At 40.4% G+C, this 23,955-nt stretch overlaps 1 protein-coding gene across 1 annotated transcript in view; it reads right to left on the reverse strand.

Moving 5' to 3' along the window:
* Nucleotides 1-390: 390 nt before the first annotated feature.
* Nucleotides 391-23,955, reverse strand: part of vps37d (VPS37D subunit of ESCRT-I) — a 64,273-nt gene continuing 40,708 nt past the window's right edge. The window contains exons 3-5 of the mRNA XM_038308737.1: nucleotides 9,462-9,544; nucleotides 619-686; nucleotides 391-527 (exon numbers count right to left, since the gene is read on the reverse strand). Of these exons, the coding sequence (XP_038164665.1) occupies nucleotide 527; nucleotides 619-686; nucleotides 9,462-9,544 (152 nt within the window). The 3' untranslated portion in view covers nucleotides 391-526. The remainder of the gene's footprint in view (nucleotides 528-618; nucleotides 687-9,461; nucleotides 9,545-23,955) is intronic.

A 23,955-nucleotide genomic window follows, 5' to 3' on the forward strand; every position in this document is an offset into this window, starting at 1 on the left:
CACCTTTAGGCTTCGCTCAAACTGCAGGTCTTTAGGCTCAATTCCGATTTTTCAGATCCAATTTTCTTTGTGTGGCTGTCCACATAACGGCCTCAAATTGTGTCCCTGAATATGGAGGACAAACTCTGCCATATTTAGAAACTGAATATGGAAATAAATAAATGCTCAATAAATAAGCATACAATTAATTGCCGGCAAAAATACAATAAACAGTTGAATGTAGGTAGAAATTAAATCATACAGTGAGAAATAAATGTATGAATCTCTTATTTTTATTTATTGTCCTTTATAATCTTCAACTTCATTTACTTATTATTTATTTTTTTAAGTATTTATGTGCATGTGATAATATTTTTGTCTGTTTTATTCTTCCTTTGTATTTTTTTTTACCCTATTTATTTCTTCCTGTCATTTTTACATTTCTGTCTGCATTTCTGCCTTATTATGTAAATGAGGAGGGGGGAGGGTGTCTAAGAGGGTCAACTTTTGCCCATTGGTTGGTGAGCATTTTACCGCATCTGTAGAATCTACAGGAGGAGAGGAGAGTCTGAAGTAGAGTCTGAAGTTAGTGGCCGTTTCTCAATTCAAAAGAAGGTGAGTACGGACTCATGTTCTCACCAAGTACGTTCTTGAGCAGAACCCTGGAAAGTCTGGACTCTGGGAGAACTGGAGCACGCAGCATAAATCTGGGTCAATTGGAACAGAAGCATACTGATGACATCACCACACTCTCGGCTAGTCACCTCCTGCTATTAATAGTCTCTGGATGATAATAAATTCTGACTTTTTCATTTATTGGAGGAATAATAATGAACACAGTCAAATAAACCCAAATCAAATTAACATTTTGCCAAATAAAACAAGATAATTTCCATCAGAGCTAGCGGCTCACACGGCTATGCAGAGACAGGGCCGCTGCAGACGGGCTAACGTTAGCCCTGGCTACTGCAGACGGGCTAACGTTAGCCCTGGCTACTGCAGACGGGCTAACGTTAGCCCTGGCTACTGCAGACGGGCTAACGTTAGCCCTGGTTACTGCAGACGGGCTACCGTTAGCCCTGGCTACTGCAGACGGGCTAACGTTAGCCCTGGCTACTGCAGACGGGCTAACGTTAGACCAGACTGCCGTTAGCCTCGGAGCTCCACTGGTTGCTGCGGTCCTCTCAGCTTTGGAGTAAAAAAAAAAAATTAAGCATAAAATCGGTAAATTGGCCATATACAGGTGCTGGTCATAAAATTAGAATATCATGAAAAAGTAGATTGATTTCAGTAATTCCATTTAAAAAGTGAAACTTGTATATTATATTCATACATTACATACAAACTCATATATTTCAGATGTTTATTTTGTTTAATTTTGATGATTACAAATGACAACAAATGAAAATCTCAAATTCATCATATCAGAAAATTAGAATATTACTGAAGACCAATAAAAACAAAGGATTTATAGAAATGTTGGCCAACTGAAAAGTATGAACATGAAAAGTATGAGCATGTACAGCACTCAGTATTTAGTTGGGCCTCCTTTGGCCTGTATTACTGCAGCAATGCGGCGTGGCATGGAGTCGATCAGTCTGTGGCACTGCTCAGGTGTTATGATAGCCCAGGTTGCTCTAATAGTGGCTTTTAGCTCTTCTGAATTGTTGGGTCTGGTGTATTGCATCTTCTTCTTCACAATACCCCATAGATTTTCTATGGGGTTAAGGTCAGGAGAGTTTGCTGGCCAATTAAGAACAGGGATACCATGGTCCTTCAACCAGGTACTGGTAGCTTTGGCACTGTGTGCAGGTGCCAAGTCCTGTTGGAAAATGAAATCTGCATCTCCAAAAAGTTGGTCAGCTGCAGGAAGCATGAAGTGCTCTAAAACTTCCTGGTATGTGGCTGCATTGACCCTGGACCTCAGAAAACACAATGGACCAACACCAGCAGATGACATGGCACCCCAAACCATCACTGACTGTGGAAACTTTACACTGGACTTCAAGCAACGTGGATGAAGTGCCTCTCTTCTTTTCCTCCAGACTCTGGGACCTTGATTTCCAAAGGAAATGCAAAATTTACTTTCATCAGAGAACATGACTTTGGACCACTCACCAGCAGTCCAGTCCTGTTTCTCTTTAGCCCAGGCAAGACGCTTCTGACGCTGTCTGTGGTTCAAGAGTGGCTTGACACAAGGAATGCGACAGCAGAAACCCATGTCTTTCATACGTCTGTGTGTGGTGGTTCTTGAAGCACTCACTCCAGCTGCAGTCCACTCTTTGTGAATCTCCCCCACATTTTTGAATGGGTTTTGTTTCACAATCCTCTCCAGGGTGCGGTTATCTCTCTTGCTTGTACACTTTTTTCGACCACATCTTTTCCTTTCCTTCGCCTCTCTATTAATGTGCTTGGACACTGAGCTCTGTGAACAGCCAGCCTCTTTAGCGATGACCTTTTGTGTCTTGCCCTCCTTGTGCAAGGTGTCGATGGTCGTCTTTTGGACAACTGTCAAGTCAGCAGTCTTCCCCATGATTGTGTAGCCTATAGAACTAGACTGAAAGACCATTTAAAGGCTTTTGCAGGTGGTTTGAGTTAATTAGCTGATTAGAGTGTGGCACCAGGGGCCATCAATTTTGAACCTTTTCACAATATTCTAATTTTCTGATATGATGAATTTGAGATTTTCATTTGTTGTCATTTGTAATCATCAAAATTAAACAAAATAAACATCTGAAATATATGAGTTTGTATGTAATGTATGAATATAATATACAAGTTTCACTTTTTAAATGGAATTACTGAAATCAATCAACTTTTTCATGATATTCTAATTTTATGACCAGCACCTGTAGTGACACTTAAAAGTATAATATTCTTGCCTCAAATGATCTAAAAGCGTACTTTTATCGAACAGTAGCAACAGAAAGAGAACTTTTAACTTAATACTCTGAGCTCTGTGAGTTACGAAAATGAGCCGCCAACCAATGAGCAGAAGTTGACTCTTTAAGACACCTCCCCTCCTCATTTACATAATGAGGCAGAAATGCAGACAGAGATGTAAAAACGACAGGAAGAAATAAATATAGGGTAAAAAAAAACACAAAGGAAGAATAAACCAGACAAAAAATATAATAACATGCACATAAGTAAATATAAAATAAGTAAGAAATAAAGTTGAAGATTATAAGGGACAATAAATAAGGTGATTATTACAAAGGCGAATAAAGAAGCTAATTAATTCTGCTACATTTATTTGTTTATTGTATTTTTTGCGGGCAGTTAATTGTATGCTTATTTATTTATTGAGCATTTATTTAATTCTGTATTTATTTTTAAATATGGCAGAGTTGGTCCTCCATACCTGAAGTGACCCACACATGCTAACCAATAACAAGTCTAGTTCAGAAACAAATTAATCACGATCAATCGATTATTGAAATCTACTTGTGACTTGTGTTGTGAATTGACGCTATATAAATAAGCTGAATTTAATTGATTTTAAAATTTCCTTTGTACGTTTACATTTTTTTAATGCTATAAAAACAGAGTGGGCTGCCGGTGGGCCACCCTAGAGACACCCACCACTCTGGACAGGAAACAAAGACTCAAAGAAAGCCTCTGCTCATCGAAAACTAACAAACTCTCAGAGGGCTCACAGGCTGACAGGATATCTGATTTACTGGATGACTGAAGATTAAATTTACATCTTTTTTTTTACTTCATCAGATTTGTTTGTTCATGTTGGGTCTTTAGAACAAGTCTTCTTAGTAAGTTTAACCCCAGGCAAGCCTGAATGAACTTTTGGCCTGAAACTGAAAGGTTTAGGATCTGTTATTAAAACCGTGGCCAAGATGAGACCAGATTTTCCTGATAAATACAGTCTCAGTAAATTGAATCTAAAAAAAAAAGAACCGCCTGTGCCGCTAAAGATTCCCCGTCAACCATGAAAACTAAAATCTTTTTAGCCACTGAACCAACGACCTTCTGAGGGCTCAATCTGAGACGCTTTAGTTCCAAGCAGATAGTCACGGAGCCTAGAGACGCCTGATTGTATTGATTCAGGCTCACTAACTCTGGAGCTCAGAATAAACACGGGGGACAAAGACTTTAATCTGTTTCATGCAACAATCATAAACCAGCTCCTCCTAAAACTCATGATAAATCAGGGCAAAAAAGGCAATGAAAGCAGCTGATGTATGCAGACCGGGGCATTTTGAACGCCGCCATTCATTCAGCTGCTTAATCAATCAGTGAGCAGCTGGTAGGAGGAGCCATGAAGCTATCGATCACAGCTCTGCGGATCAATGCGAGCCTCCAGCAGCAGTAATGTTCATCTGTAAATAAGCTTTGCAACATGCCGGGCTGTAGGTTACTGCTGGCATCAGCCTCCCCCCCTGCAAGCACAGCAAAGGATTGTGGGTATTTTAGCAGCAGACTTGTATTCGGTCGTCCAAATTAAAAGAGAACAGAGGAAACCACAAGTGAGTAAACTGTTGATTGGTTTGGGGGAGGAGGGGGGCTTCTGGTTTCCTCCATGAATAAATAAAAACATTTTTAAAGGGTATTTTAATAACTATATATATAATGAAGCTCTTTGTTCCACACTTTTATCTGCTCAGTTTTTATTCATGTAAAGCAACCAGATTCCTAAAATCTTCTAATAATATCCAAAATGAGATGTTATCACTTTTCCCCACAGGAAAAATACAGTATTTTTAAACTGAATATTTATTTATTTGTTACGGTCCTGAGCTGAAAACAGAAGAGACTGAGGATGTTTCGGTTTAGCTTAAAACTTACTTCAACGTCATTTAAGGAAAAGTCCGGTCATATTCAGAATTCAAACTTCTGAAAGTTGTTTAATTATGAAATTATTAGATACTGTGTGTTTTTAATTCAGAGTAATTTTCATGTGAATGTGCTTTACTGGAGGCATCCATGTTTGTCAAAGAACACTACTGCCACCTACTGGTTAGTGACGTCACGGTGCGGTATCGGCTGTTGATCAAGTCCCAGTGCTGTATCTGGTGTTTGTCACAACAGGCTATTATCGACGTCATCTTGAAAACATTCTTCTTCCAAATGTTGGCTACATATTACGGGTTTTTTCTCTGGCCAGAAGTTCGATGGCAAATCCTCCCTCTTCAAGTTGGCGATCCAACGACCAACCCGTCCGTGGAGGATCAGGAATCAGAAAGGTGGAATAACTATTTTTTTCCACTTTTACCCGATGTATTCCAGCATCCAGCTGCCATGCACGTGGGCATTGTCAGTTTCACTATAGCTGTGGTGAATTTCAATGGTGAAGTCCTCTGGAAATCTTCAATAATTGTTGTTGATTGCAGATGTGTCTAGTAGTTCCCATTGATTTAGCTTGTAAAGCGGGGAGAATGGCGCTAGGCTTACCGCACCGTGACGTCACTGCTGGAAGATGGCAGGAGGGAGGGGTTACTATATTTGGGCAAAAATGGCCGCTCCCAGACTGTGATCGTAACAAAAATTATTATTATTTTTTTCTGATTAATGCTAAATTCATTAAATCACCATGAACGTATTAGTTTTAAGGTATAAATATTGATCCTGTCATTATTCCTTGCTGACCGGACTTTTCCTCTAAAGGTAAATGTGTAGTAAACACAAGTTTTTATTGAACTTGAATGATACACACTACCACTCAATGTCTTAGAAAAAATTTTTAAGGTTATTTATTGCAATTCAAGATGTTGAAGTTCAACAAACATCTTAAAGTGGCACAAAGATTAAGACTAATCTGCCAGAGGCAAAAAACGGTAGCTCACCAGAAACCTAAAAGAAATGAACATCGCAGATTTATAGAAAATAGTCTTTATCAAGAAAATACAAAATAGATTAACAATTTGAAACTTTTAAAAAAAGCAATTAAAGGTTGACTAAGCCTTACAAGCTGATGCTACAAATTCCTGCAAGAGTTCCAACTTTTCCTTGGATAAAAGCAGCGTTGGACCACCATACCTCCATGTTCATCAGCTGAATTATACTGCAGAGTGTTGCTACGAAAATGGCATTAGAAAAGCAATTAACAATGTATGAGATACAGACCATCATAACATTTAAAAGTTTAGGTCTTTCCTAAAGCAAAAGTGCAAAGAAAGTCAGTGAGCACTGAAAAATGCAAAAACTGGTCCTCTGATTCATAGATTTTCCCCATTTCTTACCAGTTTGTGTTACAAACGCCTCACATGACTACAGCTTTAATAACAGTAGGAAGGATCTCAGTTTAAACAGGTTTGCTGAGATGTCAGAAAAAGACAAAGAGGCAAAGCGGCATGCCTGGGCCATGAAACGCCACCAATGGACAACTGAAGACTGAAGGAAACTATTGTGGACCATGAATCAAAGCTGGACATCTTTGGTCGATCATGCAGGCTAGTTCCACCCTGCATGACATAATACTTTTAAAACCGAAGGAGGAGCCGCTGCTTGAAGATCTGCTTCCTCCTGCTGCCGAAAAATATAAGATATTTCCTGATCCCTCTTATTGTGTCGATACAATAGACTGTAAACATATTAAATACAGCCCCATCATTTTGCAGCAGCTTCTTTATTATTAATCCAAACTGCAGTAAAAAAAGAATACAGCAGAAAGTCTGCAATTCTTCCTGAATGTGAAATTAGGAGCCCAAACCCAGGGGTTCTGAGCCGCATGTTGACTTTACATTATTTACTGCACAGACTTGCAGACAAAAGGTCCGATTCTATGCGCTGCTTATGCTGTGAGCTCACCCTGGTCGTGTCAGCGCATGCATGAAGGAGAATCATTGCAGCTGAAAGATGGGAGCCATACAGTTCAGGCCTGCAGGCTGCCATGTGTTATGAAGCACAGCTTTAACCAGATGTTTGTTACACATCTGCCCAAGCGTCTAAGTCACCTGCTTAAACTGTTTTAGAAAGACATTAGTGAGTTATGCGGATCTACAAATGTTTAAATCATTAACAGCTTGTTTTTATTACGGATTCTACCTTCAAAGCAACTAAGCTTATTGTCTCAATATGACAACAAATAAAGACGTTTTAATCAAAACAATGGAGGGGAAATGATTTTCTGCCACATTCTGCCTTTTCTGCACTGGCTAAAACAAAGAACCTGTAAATTATTCACAATCCTGTAGATGTAGGTTTACAATCACTTTCATTCTGTGGAGTAGTTTCTGACAGGAAGTGAGACAGACTCTTTGAAATGATGATTAAACTATAAAAAGAATGTCAGATTTATTTACTCTCGTTGAAGCTTGTTTAAAATCCTTCATGCCCTTCTTAAAATTCAAAGAAAAATATTATTTAGCTGCATTACAGTTATCCCCTTATAATTACCAAGCGGCTTTCAGCATTTCTCCAATAGTATTTGAATGATTCTTCTTAAAAAGAGTCTCTCTGCCATCACCCTAATATTTAGCTTCCTTTAACGAGTCTGTATCATATACAAGTCAGGACTCCTAAAATGTTTAGGTCACGTTTTGTTAGAGAATAAATGTTGGTCAAAATGAAGATTACTGTAAACCAAAATCTGCCTGGTTATTAAATATTTGGGGATTAAATGTTTATCCGATTAAATAAGGCAAATTCAAAATAAATAGATATGAGCTATAATTCAGCAGCTCTATAGGAACTGTTCAATCCATTTAACAATGTTTTGGTTATTTAAATCAACACTTGTCAGTTTAAGGTACCTTTTTCCCCTCATGTCGTACCTTTGAAAGGAAAAGTCCGGTCATATTCAGAATTAAAACTTCTGAAAGTACTTTAAGTTTGAAATTATTACATCCTGTTTAATAATTGAGTGTTTTTAATTAAGAATAAATTTCATTTCAATTCAATTCAATTCAGTTTATTTATATAGCGCCAAATTCACATCATGTCATCTCGAGGCACTTTACAGTTCAACCAGATCATACAGTTCAATTGATTCAAAGTTTTCTATCTAAGGAAAACCAGTTGATTGCATCGACTCATTTACTCTGCAGCAATCACTCACACTAAGCATGCTTGTAGCGACAGTGAAGAGGAAAAACTCCCTTTTAACAGGAAGAAACCTCCAGCAGAACCAGGCTTAGTGTGTCTCAGTGTGTCTGCTGAGGCTGACTGGGGTTCAAGGAGACAGAAGCATAGATACAAAAAGCAGCTGCAAGAGAGCACTTCCACTCAGTCACGGTCAGAGAAACAGGACCACACTGGAAAACAGGCCGATCTCCAGCATCATGTGAATGTGCTTTACTGGAGGCATCCATGTTTGTCAAAGAACACTACTGCCACCTACTGGTTTGTGACGTCACGGTGCGGTATCGGCTGTTGATCAAGTCCCAGTGCTGTATCTGGTGTTTGTCACAACGCGCTATTATCCAAGTCATCTTGAAAACATTCTTCTTCCAAATGTTGGCTACATATTACGTGTTTTTTCTCTGGCCAGAAGTTCGATGGCAAATCCTCCCTCTTCAAGTTGGCGATCCAACGACCAACCCGTCCGTGGAGGATCAGGAATCAGAAAGGTGGAATAACTCTTTTTTTCACTTTTACCCGATGTATTCCAGCATCCAGCTGCCATGCACGTGGGCATTGTCAGTTTCACTATAGCTCTGGTGAATTTCAATGGTGAAGTCCTCTGGAAATCTTCAATAATTGTTGTTGATTGCAGATGTGTCTAGTAGTTCCCATTGATTTAGCTTGTAAAGCGGGGAGAATGGCGCTAGGCTTACCGCACCGCGACGTCACTGCTGGAAGATGGCAGGAGGGAGGGGCTACTATATTTGGAGAAAAATGGCCGCTCCCAGACTCAGTGATCACAAAGACATTTTTTTTTTTTTTTACTGATTAACACTAAATTCATTAAATCACCAGAAACGTATTAGTTTTAGGTATAAATAATGATCCATTAATCATTCCTTGCTGACCTGACTTTTCCTTTAAACGCTTCTTATTCAGGGATGCCAAATATAACAGATGCTGCTGACAGTATCAGCAAAATATAAAGCAAAGAATTCCCATTTTTTAAAGTTATGCAGAGATGAAGATAAGAGTGGAGTTGTTTTTATTGACAGTAAATATTCCCCATCTGTTTCAGATTAGTTTCATTTGCTTATTTTGACAGTTAGAGGAGCATCATATTGTTGGTCTAACACGCTGCCATTACATTAAATGAAGCCTTCAGGGGAGCAAACAGCGTGCAGAGCAGCCAGAGCACGTGTAGCCTACACACTGGCAGCTCTGCTGGAGGAAGTGGGGCTGCTTACACGCTGGGGGGGCTGCTCTGTGTATGTATAGTAGGCCTGACGGCTTTAGAGAGCTGTTTGCATTGAAGTGGGTGGGCTTGCTTTGAGGGAGCCTCCAGAATTGTTTTGGGTTTTTCTTTTTTTTCTGACAAAAATTCCCCTCAACTCTGCTGCCAAATCAGTAAAGCTCTGTGATGAATTCTCAGGAGGAATTAAAGCAGAAAATGAGCATCTTACCTCGGAGCGCTCCTCACCACGTGCCACCTCCTCCTGCAGGAGGTTCTGCGCCGTCTGCAAGCTGCGCCTCTGCCCGCGAGCCTCTGCAATGACAGAGAAACATCACTGACGCATGCAGAGCGATCAAGTATGACTTCAGCAGGGGCTGGAGGAGATATCCAGAAAACCAACAAACCGCAGTGGAGAGAATTATCCTCCAGATCTCGTAGAACCTCTATACGTGCTTGTGTGGCAGGGCGTCGCTTTTTGGCCTCTGTTTCATTTCTTTTAATCCAGCGAAACGAAATAATAAAGATTTAACAAAAGCAGAAACAACAATTTCCAAACACACATCATCACTATTATGTAATAAGATGGAACTGATCATGGCCTTGATTTAAAAGCAACAAGAGAGGGAGGGAGCCTCAATCAAATCAGGGATGTATGATCTATGAGGTTTTCTCTGTGCCCCCCATACCCCCCCGCTGGGTTTCTGTCCAACAGTCCCTCAGCTGCACTAATGCTACGTTCAGACCGCACACGCTGGAGGCAGCAGAATCAGCTGGTTTACATGTAAAGTCAATGGTTGACGCGCATCAACGCGCAGAAAAACATCCTGCAGCGCTCTGAGCAGCAGGAGGAGCGCGTCATCAGCTTCTGAGCATCTGAGGCGCTTCAGAAGCAGCAGCTGCTGGAGTTTGTAAAATGTTTGCAGCTCAACGTGCCGCATCAACCAATAGAGAAGCTGATCTGGGAGCTGGCAGGGAGTCAGACACAGCACTGCTGATGCAGAATATGATCACTCCTCTGAAACAGTTTATTAACGCCTAAATTAACTTAAAATGTCGAAAACTGCCGGATAATATGTTCGATATTATAATCCAGGTGCTCGCAGTTTGGATTACGTACGTGAAAAACGCCTTCCAGCCGCCGTGAACAGTATCGGAAAACCGCGAAGAGGTGACCGGGCCAGAGGCTGCTGTTGATGGGGATTCCCAGTGACATCGCCAGCGTACGGGGGTCTGAGCGGCTCAGACAGAGAAATTATGGCTCTGTTCATATTTATGGGCTGCGTCTTCTTTACCTGGCCTGGATCCTTGGAAGTCCGTGAAAATAAGGAGACCGGAAGAGTTTTGGCTGTGAATTCAAACAGGTCTACCCTTCAGCAGACCGCCGTACAGTTGACACACAAAGCAGGAAAAGAATGAATACCGAAGTTTTCAAAACGGTTAATTTTTTTATTGTAAAGTGAACAATGACTAGACTCGGGAGAATAGCTGTATAAAAATTAAACTATCAGATTTATAGTCCCCTCACTGCAGATATATTAGAATCTGTCCTTAAATTCCAGCCAAACCCATTTACACAGTAACAGATAAAAACCTTTAGATAAACCAAACATTACAGCCACATATTTAACTAAATAACCATTAAAACAACTATATTCATTCTTTTCAGATTGAACTATTCACATACTTGTATTATTTTAAACTGAACTTCCAATATTCACCACTGTTCGACGCTAAGTACCCTTTCCGCTAATCACGGAGCAGCCGGCTTGCTAGATCTTGCAATGCATCCTGGGATATCCAAGGATATCCAGGATACTCGGACCCGTCCTTCAAATCGGGCAAAAAGAAGGACGCATTTTAAGGCCGCATAACGAGGAGTCTTGGAATCCGACCAGACCTCGGCGCCGCGCTACCACGTAATCGGCCTTCGAATCTGGCCTTCTAAGGACGCGTCCCATGAATTCAAACAGAGCAAATATTTGAAGGCAGGATGGTAATCTGGATGAACTGACTGCACAGATTTGGTTTTCAGGTGGACTTTCTCACTTAAAAATATGTTAAAACTTTTTACCCACTGATAACAGCAAATATAGCTGCCATTGTTCCAGGCAAAGAAAGGATAGGATAGCTCCGGCCAACGCGCAGCTAGAGCAGCAAAGATGCTTCAGCCACATGCCAGAAACTTGAACAAGCAGCAATAATAAAGCAGTACGCGCGTTTCTGCTGCTCCTGCTGCGTGCGGTCTGAACAGCAATAGATCCAAAGCAGTCCTCCAACATCAGACATTTCATCAAGGACTAAATGACTAGTTTGGGTAAAAGACAAGTGTAGGTGAGTAAATCTGTGATAATTTGTTTATGTCTTGTGGATTTGCAGGCTCGATGTGGGAAAGATTAGCATGTTTGGCATTTCTGCACTGCAAAAACAATCCAGAAATAAGTAAAAAATGGCTTAAAATAAGTATATTTAGCCTTAATTTGAGCAGGTAAATAAGATGATTTGCCAATGGAATGAGTATTTTCACTCTTAAAATAAGATAGTTAGATAATATTTACTTGAAATAAGACGATAAAATAGTTTTTTCTTATTTTAAAAGGAAATTGTCTTGTTCCATTGGCAAAGTGTCTTACTTACCTCCTCAAATCAAGGAAAAACACACTTATTTTAAGAAAAAATAACTTTTTGAGATTTCTATTTTTTGCAGTGTGGGGATTACAGACATTATAACCAGCCTGAGTCAAATCATCCAGAACCGCAGACATGTAGGTGGACTGTTAGCTGAGATAAACCAGAACACTCAGAAATCTTTAGTTATTACAGTGACCCGTATGTGACACAGCCAAAACAAATAAACACGGCAGGAAAGTGAGCAGCTAGAAGAAAGGATGCTCCATCTGGACCCTGACTGACCTCTTTTCAGCCCGACTCTCAGATCTCAGCAGGGAGCAAATAAAGAATTACTCTGAGCAGAAATCCTTTGAGCTTCAAACACAGATGTTATTTTTTTAGCTATATTATAAAGGAAAAAGGCTGAAGTGGTTAGAAACTGATGGCTGCTACTGTAGCTTGCGGCTGAACTGTGAGATAAAGATGGTTGAACAGGAGAGGAATCCCTCAAATACACGGTTCAAACTCTTGAAATGAACTTTTCATTCAAAAGTAAGAAAAGAACAGATGTTAAGAAAATATTTAACTCTAAAGCTGATATAATCATTATGAATGGTCTCTATGGAGGGAGGGAAACGATTAGATCAAATAGCTCGTGGAATATGGTGTTTAACACCCCGGTCCTCCTGGTATCAGCACGATTCTATAATCATTTCTCCATGTTTTACTGTATATTGAGCCACAAGTGGCCTCATGCAGTAGTTTGTACCTTCAAAATGTGTTGACAACCAATGATTTATTCATATTGTTTGCACAAAAACTTTTTTCAGAAGCATCAAGTAACCCTTACAGGACACAGAGCCATAACTCCCGTGAACAGGATTTGTAATAGTAAATAAAAAAAGATATAAAATAATAAAGAACTGCAATTTTTGTAACATGTTATTTTCTGTTAAGATTAACCAAGTAATGCAAGGTCATGGTTTTGGTTCTGTTTAAGTTCTGTTTAAGTTTCATTTGTCTTATTTCCATTTTTGAGTTCTGGTTATTTTTTATTTTTGTATTTGAGTTCTTAGATAGTTCTTGTTTGCCCTTTTGTGTCAGTCTTCTTTTCCCTAGCACCATTATTGCCTCTGTTCACACCTGCTCCCAATCTGCTAATTAGCCTGCTCTTTCCGTAAAAGCAAAAAAAAATAATAATAAATAAATAAAAAAATAAAAATCGACTGGACTTGGTTTCCAAGATTTGAAGACGTTTCGCCACCTCTCCAGGAAGCTTTCTCAATTCAAATGTCTGGATCCGCAGTGAGTTTGTGTCTTTATATAGACAAGGCCTTGAATTGCTTGGAAACATGCAAATGGAAACCGATGAATGGGTCGTTTGGTTCCATTGTTAGCCTGTAATATCGGTTGTTAAAGGGGGGGGGGATTGTCTACTGTAATACCAGGTATTACAGTAGACAATCCCCCCCTTTAACCACCGACCTTCAGAATCATAGACAGGTTTCAGGTATTACAGGCTAACAATGGAACCAAACGACCCATTCATCGGTTTCTATTTGCGTGTTTCCAAACGATACAAGGCCTTGTCTATATAAAGACTCAAACTCACTGCAGATCCAGAAATTTGAATTGAGAAAGCTTCCTGGAGAGGAGGCGAAACGTCTTAAAATCTTGGAAACCAAGTCCAGTGGATTTTTTTTTTTAACTTTAACAGAATGACTATGACCTGGATGACTGAGAATCTTCATCAGCATAGCCTGGTCTTTGTTTCTCTCTCCCATTTATTCTCCTCCTGTTCAGTCATTCTTGGCTGGTTTGTTCTGTCAAGTGGGGAAAGGAGGTCTCCCGGGTGTCCAAAACTGAGTCCAACTCTGCTGGGTCGATTTCTGGCTGGTTTGTACCGTCAAGTTTGGTAGAGGTTGACCGGATCCAAATGCAGAAACTGAAGCGGCTTCTTGAAGATTTAACCTCTTACACCCTCAGGGGGTATAAATAAATTTCTGCCTGACAAAAACACACAAAAGTAAATCACTTATAGCCTCACAGCTATTAGATTTAAGAAGAAACTTTTGGTACGTCTGTAAAGGTAAGATGTCATAGAATGGTTTTCTGGTGTCAGCACCATTGTAGCTTTGACCCTGGCTGAAATATTAGGGACAAAATACAAAATATTTTGCATTTTTTGAACCTCGCCAAAATTTTCTTTGAAATAAACATTGCAAAACACTACCAAAATATTATTTATAGTCCAAAAAAGTAGTACAGACTTTTAAATCTAAATGTTGTGTAAAAATATACCAAATTTGGACTCAATCAGATGAATCATATTTATTTTAGAATGGTATTAGTGAGAAATTTCTTAGGCGGAGAGGCCATTTTGGCACATTTATCCATAAATGTCACCAAACTGCCAAATGTGTTTTTTACGTCAATACTGGGGGTTTGTTAAAATTACGAGGTCACGTGGCAGCTGGACCCACCGGTGGGTCCGTCGGGTTCTAGGGGTTAATTAACCAAAAAGAAGCAAAAATCCAAAACATAAATCCACAAAAACTGAGAACCAGGAATACTCACAAGAAGGAGGCAAAAAAATTACGACAAACCAGCCAAGAGTGACTGAACAGGAGAATAAATGGGAGAGAAACAAAGACCAGGCTAATTAGCAGATTGGGAGCAGGTGTGAACAGAGACAAGAAGGGAGCTAGGGAAAAGGAGACTGACACAAGAGGGAAAACAAGAAATATCTAAGAACTCAAATACAATCAAAAATACCTAGAACTCAAAAATTGAAATAAGACCAATGAAAACTTTGAGATAATACAGCAATTCATGCTGTAATATTAGAAAGATTACACAGGACTTAATATAAGGCAAATTCAGAGGATTTAGTGGAACCAATTAATGCAGGAATGATTGTCGTCCTCAGTCTGAAACATTCCCACTTCTAATACTAGGAGGGGGGAAAAACAGAATGAGTAAAAGACACACCCCTACAGTTTTAGCTCAGATACGGGAATAAAGGGCACAGCCTGTCTGATAAATATGTAAGTAGTGCAGCTTTCTCTGGCGCTCACAGCATGCCTTCCCCTCCTGTGGATCACGGTCCGTAATCGTTCTGAACAGGCTTGACCCATCTGACTGCAAAGTGTCTTGTCCCTCGAAGAGATGATGTGACAGCTACGCCGTCCCTGACGAGTCAAATCGAGTTCAGCAGAGTCCGCGGGGCAAATAAAGGTCACAGTAATGACTCTAATAACTCTAAGCCCCCCCTCCATGTAGACAGCCTACACAGGCAGTCAGATAATTCCCCCCGGTGCTGAGTAGAGATAAATTAGCTTTAAAAAGGCTTTAGATTTAACAAACTCTCCCTTCCTGACACATGCTACGCTCTCTGTAACACCATCACCTCTGCCTTAATAATCCATTAGCCCATATTTCAGCCCTGTGAGAACATGACCGCAGCTGCAGTGAGAAGCAGCCATACATTAAAGGCGGGGCCTGGGTCCTGATGCTGGGGGGGATGGGGACGAAATGAGAGGTGACAGCCGAGCAAACAAGTCATCCTACAGCAGCTGTAGGCGACCTATATTTTGGGAGCTGATGAGAGACGTGGACCTAAGGGCTGCCTAGTGCAGCACAAATTTCACTGAAGTGAATAGTGTCAATGCTGGAGCCGCACGTTTTGTCAGGGTTCTGTTATGAGACAATGAGCAGGATGGAGGCAGTCCCCCTGCTGCTCTGGGAGCCGCTTTCTGAGGAGATTCGGCCACTTTCTGCACCTTTCACAGCAGATCTTTAAAACCAACAGTCCATTTTCATTTCCTGGGAACCTTTCAGACATTTTTATTTAACTGGATCCTTTGAAAGCTGTCATAAATGCTTTTTTTTTTATTCCTGTTCTATCAGAAGCATGTCTCCTCCCTCCTTTGATGTGATGATATTAGGGCTGAAACAATTAATCGGATTCATCGTGATTAATTGATTATTGAAACAATCGTCATCTAATTTAGTAATCGTTAACTGGAATGTAGAGCCTCTAAAACATGCTTCTAGTTGACAGAGTCACCCACTACAGCAGTAATTATACCAAAATTGTTAAAAAAATATGCTAACATTTTGCATTTGAGATACAAAAGGTTTTCGTCTGTCAATATCCTCTATCGAGAACTCCTCAAGTGGAAAATGTTTAGTTTCACCTGGTTTATTTGGCAAAAAATCCTCTGTAAGGAACCTTTGGCTTTTCGGTTATTAATCGATTAATCGAAAAATAATCGACTGATTAATCAATTTGCTAAATAATCGTTACTTACAGCCCTAGATGATATCCTTAAAAAATATCAGAAAACCAGCTTTACATTTACAGTAAACAACTTAAAGCAATTTGCTACAGTTTAGAAACGGCACGCATTTAAAAGCCACGGTCCATAACGAAATCAGGGTACAAAAACATTTAAAACAAGAAAAAATATCTAAACCAGTGGCCAGTGTTTTTTTCAGGCTGTGCATTAATCATAATGATGACCTTTTTATTTATGCAGAGACAAGACACTTTCCATTGACCTTTTCAGAGCTGAGATGCATGGTGTCAGTTTGGAGCAAAACAATAAATAAATGCTAACTTCCACCTGAAGTTCCTGGATAAGTTTATGCTAATTAAATGTAATTAAATATGTATCTTGACATAAAAACATATCTGTTTACATGTTTTCCATTTTTAAACATCCATACGTTTTTAATATATATCATGTATAATCCCAAATGTACCTTATAGTTCCTATTGCACATGATTTACTGTTTTGCAAACTTGGACCTTGGTCTAGACCTAATCTGGTTAGTTTAATCTAAAACAAAACTGTAATGCAGAATTTGAAATTAGAACCTTTGGATACATTGTTTGAGGAAAAAGCGTCAGGAAAAGGTAAAAACTGAATAGTTAAATTTTTTCTTATATGAAAAAATTAGAGTCTAGGGGTGTAAATAATAATCGTTTTGTATCGATGCATCGATCCAACAGCCGACGATCCGATGCATCGACACGTCCGCAAGATAATCGATCCATGTGTTTTTTTTTCCTCTGGTCCATTTTTATCCATTTGCTTCTGGGCGTAATTCCCCTCCCGTGCTGCGGTGGCGCTAAACCTATTTTGTCCTCCTACCTCGCTTCCTGGTTATACTCCTACAGCAGTGTGTTGCAGGGAGCTTGACACGGACGTTTTTAAATTATGCTCAATATTGAAGCGTGGTCTGTGCTACACGCTGTGGGTCTAGATACGGCCGAGGTGGCGAGGAAGTGGGGGCGAATTTAGTCCAACGACGGAGGGACATGAGGGCCAAAAAGAGCGGAGATCCAGGTGGAAAAAGGCTCCCAGCGTACTCGAGCACCTCACTCTTCTAGCGGGTTAAATTTCACAAGTTTTTTTCTGCAATTTCGGTCATAAAAACAAAACAAGCCGGCCTCCTGTCTTCAGCGCTGTTTGCGGTCAGCTACAATTTGAGAGAGGAGCAGTGGAGCGTCTCTGGAGGGGGCGGGACGTCTGGAGCCGAGGTATTATATTGCACTTATTGCACTGATTATGTGCAGTATTTTTTAATGCAACTTTTCTACTTCTATTATTTGCTCTTGTTTCTCAAAAAATGCATAACGATATTACAGCTTCCATTGATTTATTTCAAATTTGAAACCTTGTTAAGCCTGCATGGTGCAAAAAAAAAAAAAGAACCAATTAATAGAGTCGAATCGTATCGTGGTGTATTCTTGAGTATCGAAAATAAACGAATCGTTGGGTCAGGAAATCGATACTGAATCGAATCGCCGTGATGGGTGTGATTTACACCCCTATTAGAGTAATACAATTAGATATCTTTATGTAACATCATGTTATTCAATGTGTTGCATTTAAAAATTATTCTCCAAAATTAAACATACACTAAAATGCTTCTCTTGTATTGTTTAGGCAAAAATAGCATTTATTTCTCTATCATTAGTATGGCTGTAAAAGAAAGACCTGCAATGGACTGGCGACCTGTCCAGGGTGGACCCCGCCTCTCGCCCCGTAGATAGCTAGAGATAGGCACCAGCACCCCTCGTCACCCCACTTTGGTTAAGCTTTAAGGAAAATGGATGGATGGATGTAAAAGGAAGAAAATACAGCATCCAGAGCAGCTCTATTTGTGTGTCTTTAGAAATCTCCAAGTTGTTTGAGGCTCAGCTTTCAAAGTCTTAGCAGAAAGAAACAACCATATTTCCCTCATATTGGCATCTGCTCTCCGTTTTCACAATCTGATTATTTCCTTCTTTTATCTAAGATCCAGACTCAAAGATAAGAGAGCTTTTTAAGTCACGCCTCATAGATCTGAAATGACTAGCCCGGGGTAAAAGCAGGCCTGAAAGACGTTGCATCTTAAATCACTCTAAAAAAACAAAAAAAACAAAACCACAACTTTGTATGTCACCCTCAATTAGATTTATTTAAATATCAGGTTTTAATTAGTCTGTTGATTTTTCAGATTAAAACCCTTAAATTTGAGTTTTATAAAGCAGTCGTCTTTGGTTTGGCATTTGGGTTCATGTTGATTCATATCAAGTTTTGAGTAAATATTGAAATAAATTTACCAGGAACTGTTTCAATTCAATTAAAACACCCGAGCAGGTCACAGCTAAACCAATTCAACTTGAAATCTTATTCTAATATTAATTATGTTACTGTAATTACTGTAAAAAAAATAAATTCAATTCAATTCAGTTTATTTCTATAGCTCCAATTCACATCATGTCACCTCAAGGCATGTTCCAGTTCACCAGATCATCCAGTCAGATTGATTCAAAGTTTTCTATCTAAGGAAAACCAGCTGATTGCATTGACTCATTGAATCTTCAGCAATCCCTCACACTAAGCATGCTTGTAGCGACAGTGAAGAGGAAAAACTCCCTTTTAACAGGAAGAAACCTCCAGCAGAACCAGGCTCAGTGTGAGCGGCCATCTGCTGAGGCCCACTGGGGTTCAAGGAGACACAAGCAGACATAGAAAAAGAAGCATAGATACAAAAGGTAACTGTAAAAGGCAGACGAGCTCCGAGCCAGCTCCCTTGTCAGAGGATGAAGAGAGCACATCCAGTTAGTCACAGTCACAGAAACAGGACTACACTGAAAAACAGGCCGATCTCCAACATCTATAAAATACATTACTGAAAAGATTTATTTAATTCTGTTTTAAGCATAGCATCTACAACACCTTCAGAAAAGTTTAATACAATTCAAAAGTTTAGTTTAAAAATTTAAACAATTTTATGTAAAAATGCTATGATTTCCAAGTCCTGTCCTCTAATACGGCAATTATATAATTCATTTTAATAATATAACCTTTTAGATGCAAACAGCTTAAGTCTCTCTTTGGGTGAGGGATGTGCCTAAACTGCTAGATAGTTGGTGAGTGGGCTGGAGTTGGAAAGCCCTGAATTAATCCTGTCACTCTAATTATTGACACATAGCGATACATTTTAAGCATATATAACAGTTAGTTCTGAATAACTTTCTCATAACAGAAGGATATTATGACCAATAAGAAAAGAAAGAAAATTTGGAGCCGTTCACCAAACGAACGTCCAATCAGCGTTGGCTTTGAGGCGGGTTGAGGTGTGACGCAACGAGAAGCGCGACAGTTCAGTCTAAAGAACATGGCGGCTTCAGCCGATGAAACTAGCGTTAGCGTGGCTATCGAGCAAGTTTTATCGGAATTACAGAGTATTTCTTCACTGAAAGAAGAGCAAAACACTGCTCTGGAGGCTTTTCTCAGAGGAAAAGATGTTTTTGCTCTTCTCCGAACTGGTTTCGGCAAGAGTTTGTTCTATCAATTGGCTCCTCTTCGTCGTCGCTCTGTTAGTGCGTCATATGCTTCGTTGATCTGATTGGTTTATTTGGCCCGTCTATCACCAGCATAGGCCAATCAGCTAACCAGTATTTTCGCCCCTTCCCAAAATTACTTCAACGGAAGGTTTCCAGATGGATATGCGGAGCAAATCCATCTGGCGGAGTCAGGTTAGCTAAAAACAGCCTGGACCAGGAACTTGTTGAAATTAGGGAACATAATTATGCTTTGGCCCATATTTTTGTATTAAAACAATCTTTTTTTTATTGGTCTGACACAATATTCTAACTTTCTAAGAAAATCAAAAGCATGAAAAAAGGGAACCAAATCACACTGTTTGTAGTGGATCTATATAATATTACTTTCACATTTTGAGTTGAGTTACTAGAAAAAAATCCAACATTTTATCGATTAGCTCCAATAAAAATTAATACCTACTAGAAAAATGTTACATTAGGTTGTTTTTTTAAAGCTGTGGTCCTGGTATCATATTTTACATTTCTCTCTCCATGCCAACCAGAAGACTGAACGTGTTTGACGTCTGGCGGTGCTGTGCATGGCGGGTCAGCAGTCATTAAAAGTTGAAGAGCCACAACAAAACAATGAGATCTACTGTCAGGCACCAACGCCCCTTTGGCCCTGAAGTCACAGACGCTGCGTTCAGGCAGGTTTGGAGTCAGCAGTAAAATCCTCTACACTGATTAGAGATGATGCCGGGGTCAAAACAGGCATGGAGCTGGAGCTGCAGGAGCACCGACTGATGTGACAGTTAATGTGGATGCTGCAAAGCGTGAGCAGAGAGCTCCAAGGAAACAGCTGATGCTACCACAGCAACATCAGACCACCGTTCTCCCCTCTTGGTTAAAATACATCTCTCTCAAATATAAAAGTTAAATTAAATATCAGTACATATTGATTATGTTGTAAAGTAGCAAGTGAGGCACATCGCATGATTTCTCCAGCCCCATACACTGAGTGCTTGTTTTGAGCATCCTTTCTATGGAAAAGTCCGGTCAGCAAGGAATGATCAATGGATCGCTATCTATGCCTAAAACTAAAGCCGGGCATACACTGTGCGATTTTTGTCAATCGTTGCACGCAGCTACAGCTCACACCGTACGACGAAACTGCAGGGTTTCGTCGATTGAGTTCACAGCTCACGATGTACGTGCGACCCAACGCTCTGATGCGATCTACTTGCTCACACTGTACGTCTAAAAATAATGTAGGACTCAGCTCCGCAGTGAGATGGCGCTACTCGGACTCTTCTGTCCGGAAGCCAAACGAGTAGAAGAGGAATATGAAGCTCACTAGAGTGAAACGCGCTGCCTTGGCAATTTGGGTAATTTAGTGCTGAAAGCCCTAAAAAGAAAAAGTGACGACGTATTTGGATAAAGACGTGGTTGTCAGGGCGACAGTGGCGTTGGATGTAGGAGTTTGTCCTGAAATCGAAGGATTGACGGTTCAAGCTGCGACTCCGACTTTCAGTGTCGTTGTGCCCTTGGGCAAGACACTTCACCTGCATTGTCTACTGATGGTGGTCAGAGGGCCCGGTGGCGCCAGTGTACGGCAGCCCCGCTTCTGTCAGTGAGCCCCAGGGCAGCTGTGGCTACAATGTCGCTTGCCACCATCAGTGTGTGAGTGTGTGCGTGAATGGGTGAATGAATGTGGTGTAAAGCGCTTTGGTCAAGTTACCTGACTTGAATAAAGGCGCTATATAAGTACATGCCATTTACCATTTCTCCATTTCACTCATTGCACCCCCCCTCCATGCTTCTGGGTTTTCAGCTGAGGGGAAGAAAAAGAAGAATCCTTGTTTGCCCACAACGGCCGACTGAAAATCAAACATGTTTGAAGGAAGCCATCTATGTTAAGAAAGAAAAACCAACATTAAACAGAGGGGGTGGAGTCATGTTCCAGCTTTCAAAAACCTACAATGCAGCGATAGAGTTGATTTGACTGCAAATCAAACATGTTTCATTTTCCCCCGACCTTACAATTCCTGATTGGGAGGCGGTTGTGAGAGGCTGATCGCCCCTCGTTACCCCCTGTACCCTACATGACGCACGATCAAGCTGAAAGTCAGCCTGATCGGAAAATTCTCGCACGAGTGGAAAGTCACCCCGAAAAGGAAAAAAAATCACACAGTATAAGCCCGACTTAATATGTTTGCAGGGATTTAATGAATGTAGCGTTAATCAGTAAAAAAATAAAAATAATAATTTCTGTCGCGATCACCAAGTCTGGGAGTGGCCATTTTCGCCCACATATATACCCCATTTACACTACCCTTGAAAAACCGTGCCGAGACCGGTCCAAGCTCAGTAACTGAGATAACTTATGGTGTGTAAATGGAAAGCAAACTGAACCGAACCGAGCTAGACACAACCGGACCGAGCTAACTGCAGACCAGTTCCAGAGGTGGGCTCGGCTCGGTTTTTCCCTGGCTCGGTTCTCTGATAACAAGAGCGCATGAGCAGAACGCGTCATCTCCGTCTGGCTGACCATCGCGATTCACACTCCATTCCAGTAGTTGGCCGTAATGCCCCTCTGGAAGTTGCTTGCCAACCAACACAAAACAGAAGAACAACTATAAACAACAACCGAAATCTTCTCCACGCAACATTTTAAATAATAGCATTTTAAATAATAACACCAAAGTACAGCAATAATAATCAAGCGTAACTTTCTTAATGTGACGGGCGCCGCCATTTTTATTTGCTCGATTCCCCCCTCCTTCGTCTTCTTCATGTGTTTTATGGCGGTTGGGAAATAACTTTTGGTGCATTACCGCCACCTACTGCTTGATTTCCTCCTTCAATACTGGCAGTAATACTGCAGATCGTCACTAGGAGGCGAGTAGTTGAGGAACCGAGATAGCGTGATGTGTAAACGTTCGTTAGAACCAAGCTCAACCTGGTTAACTGATCCGAGCTCGGACCGGTCTCGGAATGGATCGGTTTTACAAGGGTAGTGTAAATGGGGTAAGAGTAACACCTCACTCCTGACATGTTCCGGCAGTGACATCACAAACCAGTAGGTGGCAGTAGTGATCTTTGACAAACATGGATGCCTCCAGGAAAGCACATTCACATGAAAATTACTCTTAATTAAAATCCCTTATCATTTATTGAACATTATGGAATAATTTCATATTTAAAGTACTTTGAGAAGTTTGAATTCTGAATATGACCGGACTTTTCCTTTAAGTCAGAGGGTTCTCCAAATCTGCTGCAAGACAGACCGCTACAGAAGATCCTTCCTCAATACAGCTATCAACACCTACAACAAGTTAATGAAAAACCAAAACCTTATGAGTCACTGCAATATTTAATTTCCCTTTGGGATCAATAAAGTATGTTGAATTGAAATGAACTCAATAGAATCCAGTTCCAGACTAATTTAGCATTTAGCCCCATCATTGCTGATATAGCACAGAGTATTACTTTTTATTTATCCAGCTCAGATTGAAACCTAGTCTAATTAAATTAGCTTGTATCTTTAGCTTGTTTACTTTCCACTGGACAGAGGGAGGTTAAGTTTGGGTTCCAGCACCTCAGCTTGTAACTGTTGATCCTGGAGCTGAGGAGTTGCTCATTTTTAACAAAATTACTCATTTTGTTTGTTTGATTTTGGTGAGGAAAGGCCTGTTTATGAAGCTGGATAACATTTTCCAGGGATGGCTTTATTAAGGTGTTCTTCCTCTAACTCCAATGTTTCACATGACTCACAGTGATGAACCTTAGATTTAATATATACAGTGAATTTTGTAGGCTCCAATCTGCTGCAATATGTGGAGGTGGTTAGTCTGAAGCAGCCTGGTGCAATTTCCTTTTGATTTAGAGCAGATAAACACACCGTATCGGCTTTGCATAATGGCACCACGCTCCAATGCAGGGCTTCTTACATCTGAGCGCTAAGATTGATTGCATTCTGCATTTGTGCTGCAGAGCTTTAAGATTAACAGAGAGCAGCTTTTTAACACAGAATGAGGTAGTGATGGATAACAAATACAGCAGGAAAAAAATGCCATGTAGACTGATGCAGACACTGGCAGTTCTGCTTTAATTGCACATATACACTCACCGGCCACTTTTTAAGGTACACCTGTCCAACTGCTAGTTAACACTTAATTTCTAAGCAGCCAATCACATGGCGGCAACTCAGTGCATTTAGGCATGTAGACATGGTCAAGACAATCTCCTGCAGTTCAAATCGAGCATCAGTATGGGGAAGAAAGGTGATTTG

This window comes from Cyprinodon tularosa, unplaced genomic scaffold (assembly GCF_016077235.1).
Source record: "Cyprinodon tularosa strain WSP-4 unplaced genomic scaffold, ASM1607723v1 ctg646, whole genome shotgun sequence".
Lineage (NCBI taxonomy): Eukaryota > Metazoa > Chordata > Actinopteri > Cyprinodontiformes > Cyprinodontidae > Cyprinodon > Cyprinodon tularosa.